This window comes from Microplitis demolitor, chromosome 6 (genome assembly GCF_026212275.2).
Source record: "Microplitis demolitor isolate Queensland-Clemson2020A chromosome 6, iyMicDemo2.1a, whole genome shotgun sequence".
NCBI classification, from domain to species: domain Eukaryota; kingdom Metazoa; phylum Arthropoda; class Insecta; order Hymenoptera; family Braconidae; genus Microplitis; species Microplitis demolitor.
Genome location: NC_068550.1, coordinates 2,629,562 through 2,641,277, shown reverse-complemented (window position 1 = coordinate 2,641,277; position 11,716 = coordinate 2,629,562). Strand labels below are relative to the sequence as shown.

The following is an 11,716-nucleotide window of genomic DNA, read 5'->3' as shown; positions in this document are numbered from 1 at the left end:
ATTTTATTTAATAAACTTACGTATTAATGTGATAATAATAATAATGAATAATAATAATTGTAAAAATTAATTAGTATATTATAGATAATGCATAACAGTTATTTAAATATTTAACCACAACTGTCATGTGCTAATTGTCACCACTGTTAAGTAAATACTTGCTGTTATTGTCGGGATATTTTGTTAAATTACACAGAGATCAGTAACAAGTCAGCATGTCTGAGATCTTAAACTTCTTCTCCTTCATTATATTTTTTACAACAGCTACAAATATTCATAGTGATACTGCACTACAACTGACTCGCAGCGAGAGATGTAAGATAAATTATTTAAACAGAAATATTTGTTTTAATTGATTAAATTAATAATAATTAATTTATTATTTTTAGTTTTTCCATTATTTAGTGTCGTGCGATTTGCGAATTCCGAGTGCTCAGGCACAAATTCATTTAATGGAACCTGTTTTACGCGCAAAGAATGTTACAATTATAAAGGAACAGCATCTGGTACTTGTGCTAATGGACTTGGGACCTGTTGTACTTGTAAGTAATTGTAAATATTTATTAAATATGTTTATTTATAATTTATAAATCTACAAATAATAATATACTTTTTAGTTAAAAAAGAATGCGGATCAGTAACAACTTTAAATAATACGTATTTTGTAAACCCTGGATACTATTCAAGCTACGAAGGTGGTGAAAGATGTACAATAACTGTTTATCGTTGCAATTCAGATGTCTGTCAACTGCGCATTGATTTCATGGAATTTAATTTAGCCCAACCAAATGCCAGTGGTGTTTGCGATAATGATTTTCTTTTAATATCCGGCAGCGCATCAACAGTACCACGAATTTGCGGGGAAAATAATAACCAGCATCGTAATTTTAATGATAAAATTTTAAATTTCTACTTGCTAATTTAAATTAGCTATAGATTTTTATATTTTTTTAGTTTATGTCGACTTCAATGGAGCGAATCCAATAACAATATCAGTAGATACCAACACAGATTATGCATTTGCTCGTAAATGGAACTTGAGATTACAGCAAATAGCTTGCGACTCACCATGGCGAGGTAAAAAAAACAATAATAATAATAAATGAATAAATAATAATTAATTACTATCATGTAATGGTGAATTTTAATACATTTTAGCTCCAAATGGATGCCTTCAGTATTACAAAACAATAACTGGTACGGTGACTAGCTTTAATTACGGAACTACAACTAATTCTCGAGGTAAAATTGATAATTATTCAATTATTAGTACTCAATTGTAAATATTAATTAGTAATTAGCTATAAAAATAATTGATTTATCTAGTGTTTTGATATATCGTCTAGTTTCAACGCCGCTTCTCATTCCTGGTACGCGACAAATGCAAAATTTAAATTACGGAGTATGTATTAGAATGGCTCTAGGATACTGTACTATCGAGTGGTCACAATCTGATACATTATCATTCACCGTCTCCGGTGACTCTGGTATTCTTGATGGTACACCAGGTATTTAATTACAAATAAACACTTGAGCAATTTTTGACATTTAAATTTCAAATTTGAATAATAATTATAATTAAATTTTCCAAGGTATCGATTACTCAGTATCAGGAGAATTATGTACCCATAATTTTGTCATCGTACCAAATCCATCAACAAATGGCTCACGTGACACTACTGACAGGTTTTGCGGCAATGGGTTTCAAACAAAACAAAGCAGCTCAAAGCCATTTGTACTTTACGTTGTAACAAATCAAGATCCGAACGAAAATCAACCAGCGACTGACGATCTTTTAGAACGCGATTTTGCTAATCGAGGATTCGTTTTAAAGTACCGCCAATTGGCGTGTGCAGTATAAAATTTTAATTATTTTTTTTCTAAGTAATTAATTAAAATAAAATAGATATTTGAATAATTAAATGTAGAGTTTAATTAAATAAATTTATTAATTATTATTTTACCTAATTAAACTTAAAAATTTAACCAGCTAACATTGAAGCGCCACCGTGATTATTAACGCGCTCGGTCATCGCTTGGTACCACCCTGATAATTTAGTGTGTTCAAGTGCATCTTTAAATGCCTGGCAACCTTCAATACTACGCAGCACACCATAGACAGCCAGATCCGACAAGTCTGGATTACTACCACCCATAAATGATGACCCTCGTGCTTCAATTCCTTTCAGCCAGTGGTTCAACTCATCGTAAAATGACTCCCGGACATCTGTCTTCAAGTGGTGCCTCTTTTGCAGCCTTTTCCCTATCATCCACATGGCCCAGGCTCCTACATTTATCATAAGCTTTCTTTCCCATGTCGGGAAATATTCTTCCCACTTTCCGACCTAGTAAAAATTGATAACAGCTCAATAAATAAGTAAACGTCACCTTTTATTTTAATTAATTAATAAAATAAATAATTACATCCGAAAACCACTGGAAAGTTTCATAGGCTTCGCCCAATGTTCTGTAAACATTTGGAGATAAAGTATGAACCAGAACATCATCAGCCCATTTTCTCCATTTGCGTTCTTCCCTAAAGAAAAAGAAAATTAATTACCGTAATTACTTATCAAGTAATAAAAATAAATCTTACAAAATTTCGTCTAGTGTCCGATCCTTCGGGATCTCTCCTTGGTACATAAGGAAATACTTGTTGATAATTTCGTGTTTGAACTTTCCGTCGTCGTCATTCATCGCGATAACTGGATAATACTTTGCAAGGTCATTTAAATTATATGACTTATCATTTAAATGAGAGGCTAGCACTGACACGATCATGGAACTGTCATTCAGAGGACGGTAGCCTCCGTCAACTTTGGCCAGCAAAATAGGAACTTTTCTGTAAGACGACCAACTGATTTCGCGTCTTAGCACTGGGTCCACTTCAACTACATCGTAGGAAATTCCATAGTAGTCCAGAAACGTCCGGACTTTGCAGCAAAATGGACATGACTGATACTGAAACAGTGTCAGCTTCAAACCGGTTGGATCTACCGGCGAAACGATCTGAAAATATTTGATTTTAAATACTAATTACTTGAAGTTTATTCATTTAAAATTATCATACCCTTCTTGATGGCTCAATTGGTGGTTTGTACTTGAGAATGTCAACATTTATTTCGCTGCCTTCAAGGGATAAATTTTTTCTATCGCGTTCAATTTTCCAATACGCATAACCTATACCTATCGTTGTACCAACAACTGCTCCAATAATACTAGTTTTTATAATTCCTCTTGTAGGTTTTGGCTCCTGTACGATTGTTCTAAATGATCTTATTGATTTATTTTCACGTATTAAAATAATTTTATTCAAAAAGTTACGGGAAAAACGTGTTGATTTCCATAACACAGCCATGATCACGTACTATATAAATTGCAGAAATTACAATTGCGATTATTCAAACAACAAAGGCGTAGAAAGAAGACGGGGACTATAATTTTTTATAAATTACATGAGTCAATTTTTATTTATCACTCTGAGAATTGACGATTGTTTGAAATTTATGATTAATTGTGTATTTGAAAAATTTTACGTAGTTGCATTTACTAATGCAACAGTACATTTATCTTCTTTGGGTAAGAAAATTATTTTTTTAATTGATCCAATCTACATTACCATTAAAATATGTCACATGTAGCGAATAAAAGAGGCGCGGATACTGGTGTTGTTTATTGAGGCACATTTGAGTGACGTCGAGAGAGTTCCCCAAAATTAGTGAGTCACTGGCGCGAATATTAAATCCCCTTACGCAAGAGTGCTTCTAATATTTGAAAAAATTATAAAAAGGGTATTTATTAATATATCACACTATTTTTTTTTCTTTTTTTCGGTAAATTTATTTTAGATTTTATTTTTATCCTGAGTTTTTAATTTAACGCGTCATACTATAGAATTAGTGTGAATGTAGCAGACAGATAAATTTAAAATTATAAATAAATAGAGTAAATAAAATTAAATTAAAAAAAATGCGCATTTTTTAAATTTTGAAATTAATAAGTGCATTTTTTATAAATAATATTTTTTTAATTATTTACTTTATTTATTAATAATTTTAAATTTATGATGTCTGCTACATTCACACTCATACTCTAGAATATAAATAAATTATTAATTTTTTTATAATTAATGAATTAAATTAATAATTATAATTTCTTATCAACTGTCAGTCAAAATATTAAGAGATTATATTTTTGAATATAAAAAAAATACATTTTTTGACAGATGAAAAATAGCAGAAACTGATAATTAATTTTTAATGACACTATAAGTTGTAGACATCAGACAATTTTTTAATTTTTATGAATGAATTAGTAGTAAGTAAAATAAAATTCTTATAATGTGCACAGAAAATTTTTCATGTGCGATCTTTTAAAATTTTTCTTACAAGTATTTTATTTATTTATTTAAATTTTTTTGTCTGCTATTTTCGGTATCATAATTTTTAAACTACTGAGAAGTATTTATTATTATTGCCATAGATTAATTAAATAGATCCAAAATTAATTAAAAATTTTGTTCTTTGTAAAATGAAATAATTTTTTTTATTACAATATTATAAAATCTACATTTTACAAATTACAATAAAATATATGATACAATAAGTACAATTTACATATGGTTGTAAATAAAAAAAAAATTTAATTTGCTACTATAATATTGTATAAATAATAAAATTAAAAATATATAAAATTAATCAGTTCACATTTAAATCAAAATAAAAATCACAAGTACTCTCTATTAGATAAATTTTTATACTTATCTATGATCAGACATTAATAAATACATACACATTTGATCGATGACCATCAATGACTACATATAAATTCATATCTGATCATATTTGAACATGTATGAATATTATTACTGGATACTGCCTACACCCTATTTGCTATAAACTAAAATTTACATATCAACATACAACACGTATAAACTTTGTAATATAATACATACATCAATATACATATATATTTTATTTTTGTAGAGTAATTCATGTTTATTTAAGGATTCAGACGGTATAATTATTATTATTATTTTTTTTTTATTGTGAATATGGTCCTCAGTTTGCGAAACAAAGCGCCTCTCATTAAAATTATCAATGTCTTTCATACAAAATTTATATTATAAATTTCTTTTTCACTCTTAAATATAATTATTATTTATTTTTTTTTTTAGTTTTCCATTTTTTACTTTCTGTTACAGCGTATATATTTAATTAGCGACGGAAATAGGCGACAATTTAAAATTACACATCAATTATTTATTTTTAATCAATCAACTACATTTAAATTTATTTAAAATGATGATGCCTACTGTTTTTTTTAAATTTTTTAAAATTATTCTTCATTAAAATTCCATCATTACCTTCATTACTTTTAACGCCGAAAATTTTAAAATCGATTCAAAATTATTAAACGATTGATTTAAAATTTTTGAAATATTTATTGTAATTATTGCAGAGTATTCAGGTATAAAGTTTTCATTTATTTTTAATATTTAAAAATATATGTATATATTACTGATAAAAATAAATAGACAATTAAAATATTATCAATTAAGATCAAAAGGATTTGTTTGATTAATTCCTTCTGGTCCCGTTTGTAGAATTAATTACTCACTTTCCTGCCATTCTGATTATTTTTTTTGTTTGTTAATTTATTTGTACATGTACGTAAGGTATTATAAAAATTCACCGGCTTACTCAAGAGTTAAATTAGTTAAATCAGTCTCATTAAATATTAAATATGCTCATTGGCAGGACAATAAATTATACAGAGCATTGTAACAGTAGGCTAATTAATTAAAAATTACAATTATTAATTTTGATATGTTGTAAATTAAATACATATAAATAAATATCAATACATAATGTATTATAGATATATATATATACAATTTTTTTTATTGGGCGGCACCAAATAATAATAAATTTATGACGATAATTATAATTAATATTTTTTTTTTATATTTATTTATTGCGAGATTCTCGCAATCACATTTCAAGTGATCACAGTTTTTTTTTCTCTACAAAAAGTATGTAAAATTTTGCGTTACATCTTTTTGATTTTTGAAAGAAAAAAAATTTTTAATAATTTATTTTATCAAATTTTTTTACCTTCGATTTTTTTAAATTTTACGTTTCGAAATTTAATTTTAAAAATTTTTTTACTACCATTCAAATGCGTGAATTGCAAAAAAGACAATTATTTAAAATTGAGTGTAAATTAAAAAAAAAAAAATTGATTACTTTATGCGGCGCCTAGTGATTATAAATGAACTGAAATTAAATAAAAATATTATTTATAATTAGTGGAATTACTTTGTATTGTCAATTATTGGAACGCCTTCAGCCCTGACTAAAAAAGATAAAAACAGAATGGAATCCGTAATAAAAACTTTTCGATCGTTTCCACCGCACGCATGGTCACCTCAACAAAAAAAAACGTCAATAATCAGAGAGACTTTATTGCCTTTTCCCACATAACATGCTTTATTCCCGTCGGTGAACAAAGCCTCTTAAATTTTTATTTCGCCATTAAATATTTTCATTCAATTTAATCTTTAATCCGATGGTATTAAAACGCGGTCATTAAAACTCGAGTTTAAATAAAAGTTGTAAAATAAATAAAATTATGGACGGAATTAAAGCGTAAATAAATTTTAAAAAAACTTAATAAAATAAAATATAAATTTAAAGTATAAAAAAAAAAATTTATTTAAAGTTCATAAACGTCTCTGCCATTAGGTCTCGCGACATTTGGCCGACAAGAAGCGGGACTTGCGTACGAATGAATAATGTGGACCCGTAGTCTAACATCCCCCGAAGATCTTGACCCATCACCCCTAGGTCTGCGTGAGAAGCTGACCGTTGTCTTACAGCAACAATAGTGGAATAATTTAACATAAGCATTACGAAAATGCCGATCGAATACGCAGTAAACAAGACTATTAATGCAAGACTTGGATAAAGCAAACCAAGCGAGATTGTAAAAGATCCTGGCACTTACGGGTCGACGGGCAGTCGTTAATATTGCCGAGCCAAAGGGCAGCCAGAATATTGTGAAAAGGGTAAAGCTGTATATATTGGTCTTCATTAACTCATAATCCCATGAGAAGGATGCCGGTGGCTTGAATGAACCTCGGACTGCACGACGCACGCGTAATATCAATCGCAGATAAATAATTGGTGTCAGCAGTGCCGGTAATAGTACTAGAAAAAATGCCCCTATTATCTGCGGTATTGTCACCGGATTAAATTTACGACCACAAAAATCGGGACCCAAGTCTAGCGATGACTGCAGTCCTACTACTATTCCTGATATCACCCATATCACAAATATCGTCGCCGTTACACGACTTGGTGTCAATGCTTCATATCTAGAAAATTATTTGTTAATCAAAATTAATTATTTATTTATTTATTTATGTATTTATTTAATAATTACTTTTCAGCAGGTAAACAGAGACGCGCATAATTTTCACCGGCAATTGTCGCTAATGTTAAAACAGTTACGAGAAAACACAAAGCCTCGAGTGTCCATTCAAATCGACATATACTGAGTGACTCTTCGTGACCAGCAAGAATCACAATTGCTGATGCTGGTATAACTAGTCCAGTTACTAGTAAATCAGCGAGCGCGACATTGACCAAGAATGCATTACCTTGAAAAAATATATTATTATATTTAATAATCATGCAATTATAAATCACGCAACAAATTTCTTTTTTTTTCTTGATTATACATTAGAAATTTTTTTCATGCGCACTTATATATTTGAATAATTATTTACTTTATAAACTTACAGGTAAGTATAAATTTACTTGAAGCTTTCAATTTTTAAATTAAAAGTTTTTTATCATTTCAATTATGCGAAGTTAATTAGTATGGTTGATTAAAAAATTATTATCATTTAATGAAAAAGATAAATCTTAAAGTAAAATATTCAAGATATTCATCGATTAAATCAAAACTTTAATTATCTCTAAGAGCTTTTTTTTTTATTGAGCTTGCAGATGTGTAATAAAATAAAAAAAAAAAACAGGATGTATTTAATGTTTGAAAATATGTAGAACGCAATTGCATAGTTTACCATAAATTAAAATAAATTTCCTCTTTTCTCGCAATTACAATTGACAATAATAATAAAAAATGTACCTCGTTTTTTCAAATGATCCTCGACCATGATAGCAGATATCATAAAAACATTTCCAACGCTGCCGACGACAGCGAGCGATGCAAGTAGTAAAAGTCGAGCCACTCTAGACCAATCAGACGACAGTGTAACCGGGGAGACATCAAGATCGCTGTCAAATATATTCGTTTTACTTCTGTCCATCGATATTTTAACGTCAATTCCTCCCAGCAAGTCCACCAACGTGGTGCTGGACATGGTCATTGTCATTCTATCACTGTCATCGGTGGTCATCAACGAACCCAACGTCGTAACACTTCTCATCGCTGTCATATTCATTTTATATCTAACAGGAATCATAAAATATCATGATAAAATAAGAGCTCCAGGGTAAAGTAAATAAAAAAAAAAATTTTTAATAAAATTAAAATATTAATTAATTTAATGGAAAGATTTCCACGTGTGCTCTGGCTGACGTTATTATATATTTGTAATTTATTATTATCATTTACTTTTCAGTTCCATAAAAGTTTACGACAACTGGCACGTTGATGTGAATTGCAGAGCGTACTCTAGCTCTCCACTGGGGATTATCTAGAGGGAAATGAAATGATGAGAATTACGAGGTCACCCGCTGGGAGAGAACTCTTCTCATTACCGAGAGTGGATTGTAGTAGTGTAGTGTAGAGTAGTACTACTGTACTCTACACCCCCGTACTTGCTGGTACTTGGAGAACAAGTGTACTGGTGTTGTCTAGTGTCCTACTGTGAATCTACACCACTATAGATCCTATAGATAAACCAGAGGCCAGAGGACAGAGACTAGAGACTATAGCTGGAACAACTCTAGAGTCTATCCCTCACCTACTCAATACCACTCAGCTCAGGAAGCCTCACTGTTGAAGTAAAGTGTCGGCACGTAATCAACGATTAATCGAATCCTCGAGCTGATAAACTTTTAAATATTTAAAATACCAGGGTTTTTTTAAACTGCTCCAGAAATTTTATTCAAATTATAATTAAAAAATTAATAATTAATGAGTACTACTCGCAATGTAAATATTATTTTAATTAAGCTCCTTGGGAGCGGAAAATTTTAATGTAAATAATAAAAGCAACAGGCTGAGCTGGTACTAATTTAATTGATTTATTGATGAGTTTCTCTGGCAACTCTAGATGTATAAAGCTCTGCGTTTATTGCTTCCCCAATACCCTTGTCAGAGTTCTTGTCTAATAAGGGATATAGTTTTACGTCGGAAAAACATGTATGAATATATATATGGACATATATAATAGGGAAGGGACCAAAGAACTAGTCATTGAAAGATAGTTTATGTGTAGCTAAACCAACGACAACCAGCTGACAGACAAAGAGGGTGTAGTCAGTGAGTAGGAGACGGGAAGCTGTATCGATTTGGTGCTTTGCCGGGACCACCGCCTTTTACTAACCCTCTTACTCTCTCGCTCTTTTGTACTCGCACCCTCTGACTCATTCGTTTTTATTCATTTTCTTCTTTTACTATTATATATGTATATATATTTGCTTTCTCGTTTTATCTTTGCACGTGTTTTTTACTACCACCATTAACTCTTTTACTTAATTATTAAATTTTAATTATTTAATAATTCAAAAATTAATCTAGAGAGTAGTGAAGAAATAGAAAAAAAATAATGGAGTTAATTCTTTTTTTTTTTTCTTTAAATTTAAATTAATAAAATAATTAGATCATAATTTGCTAGATTAAAAAAAGTAGGGTAGTTATTTGTACATGTGAGTGTATATATTAGGATCGCATGTTTAAACTGTGCGGTATAACTAGTAGTATAACAATAATGTGCATGTTTCTATTCGTACGATATTATACTCAAACACTAATTATCCTATAATTACTTCTAGGTACTTATAGCGATGGCTTAATGGCATTTAGTCTTTAGGCTGAAGTATATACATCCGTATCCTGTGATGGGTATGAATAGGATATTGTGTGGATATAGATACACATATGTGAGTAAGTATAAGAGTATTATTGATGAAAGGAAATTTGAGATTACTAAATTTATTATGCTTTCAGTTTAAAAGCTCGTATCGGGGGCGTTGCACTTTACTATCAATAAAGATAATAATACTATCTATAAATAAACTATTAATTTATTGTAGAAAATATTTTAAATTATTTATTTTTGTTTTTTAACTTACTTATTGTTAGTCTTGTACTTATAAATAATTTCTTGACATTCTTATTAAACTTTCTTCATAACTCATTTTTTTTTTTTCAAATTTAAATGTCACGGAAAAAGAACCCGGGGTTTTAAATTGAATTTAATTTGAATTCACGGGCAATCGTAATCGCGGCTTTTTTTTAATTATTTTAAATGTTTAAAAAAATATTTTTTGTTTAATTTCAAGTTTGGAGTTTTAAAAATTATTTTTAACTGTATTTTTTTTTTGCGAAAATCGATTAACTTTTTATTAATTTGAATTAAGTAGATGATTCATTTGTGATGATGATGATGGTGATGATGATTGTGACTATTATTGTTGTTGAAATTTATTTTAAAAATAAGATAAGAATGGTGAAACGTCGACGGCGTAACACGCACCGGCATACTGGACGTTGGTTGACTAAACGTTGGTTTATATCATCCGCGAGGAGTCTTATATACATACGCCCGCACAGTGTAAAAGACCGCACATGAATAATAATAAAAGCGCAAGCGCTGATTCCTTCATACTTAATATATATCTTGTACTTATATATATTTTACTTTTGACCTATACTAGCTTGTTGAATATCCATTCTCATTTCTATGAATATTCATTTTTAAATATTTTACTTGTTTGTATTACCGCGGAATTCGTAATAAATACAATCAATAATTTTTAATTCTTATGCATTTTATTAATAACTTATTTAATATTTCAATTAAATCTTTGCAATAATTTTGCAATTTTTTTGGCGCCACAATAATATTAATTTTTTTAAAGGAGTAAATTAGGCCTCAAATTTTTATAAATTAAAATTTCCGACTGACAGAATGGAGTCGAAATTTTTTTCTTGCTACTGCATAAAGAAGTAACGTACCAGTGGGGTAATATGGGCCACAAACTTTCTTATGGTTAATTAAAAAATTTTTAATCAGTCGTACAAATTTCTATTTAAATAATTTTTTAAGGAAAGAAATTCAAAAACAATAGACCTAATTATTGACAAATTACTTTATTTATTTAATTACTTAACTTTCTTTAACATCCTCAGGGAAATGCACTTCTAATTTAAAATACAAAAAATTAAATTACAAATCTTTAAATTTTTCCACAGAGATTAATTTTACCCTCCATTTAAAATTTTGATGGCTAGGTCGTGTAGACATTATTTGTACTAAAAAAAAATTTAGACTAGAAAAAAAATTTAATTTCTATTTAATTATTAATATATGACGAATATAAAAATAAAAATAATTAATTAAATAAATAAGTAAATATTTATGTATTAAATTATTTTCTAATTAATTACTCTGCACATTAACTAGTATACTGAATATTATCTAGACTTCTTTAATTTTAAAACTCAAATAAGTTTT

At 28.9% G+C, this 11,716-nt stretch overlaps 3 protein-coding genes across 3 annotated transcripts; 1 reads left to right on the top strand and 2 right to left on the bottom strand.

Annotated features, from left to right (window-relative positions):
• Positions 1-61: 61 nt before the first annotated feature.
• Positions 62-1,861, top strand: LOC103579154 (uncharacterized). The gene is made up of 7 exons (XM_008560469.3): positions 62-315; positions 390-542; positions 618-881; positions 955-1,077; positions 1,159-1,242; positions 1,347-1,508; positions 1,593-1,861. The coding sequence occupies exons 1-7, from the start codon at positions 216-218 to the stop codon at positions 1,859-1,861; spliced, it is 1,155 nt and encodes a 384-aa protein (XP_008558691.1). The 5' UTR covers positions 62-215.
• Positions 1,862-1,925: 64 nt separating this feature from the next.
• On the bottom strand, positions 1,926-3,664 carry LOC103579155 (prostaglandin E synthase 2). The gene is made up of 4 exons (XM_008560470.1): positions 3,071-3,664; positions 2,597-3,009; positions 2,425-2,536; positions 1,926-2,345 (listed from the first exon to the last, which is right to left on the bottom strand). The coding sequence occupies exons 1-4, from the start codon at positions 3,356-3,358 to the stop codon at positions 1,983-1,985; spliced, it is 1,176 nt and encodes a 391-aa protein (XP_008558692.1). The 5' UTR covers positions 3,359-3,664; the 3' UTR covers positions 1,926-1,982.
• Positions 3,665-6,165: 2,501 nt separating this feature from the next.
• On the bottom strand, positions 6,166-10,776 carry LOC103579152 (melatonin receptor type 1A). Its single transcript, XM_008560466.3, has 4 exons — positions 10,332-10,776; positions 8,158-8,480; positions 7,447-7,663; positions 6,166-7,378 (listed from the first exon to the last, which is right to left on the bottom strand). Exons 2-4 carry the CDS (start codon positions 8,471-8,473, stop codon positions 6,718-6,720), a joined length of 1,194 nt encoding a protein of 397 aa, XP_008558688.1. The 5' UTR covers positions 8,474-8,480; positions 10,332-10,776; the 3' UTR covers positions 6,166-6,717.
• Positions 10,777-11,716: the final 940 nt, after the last annotated feature.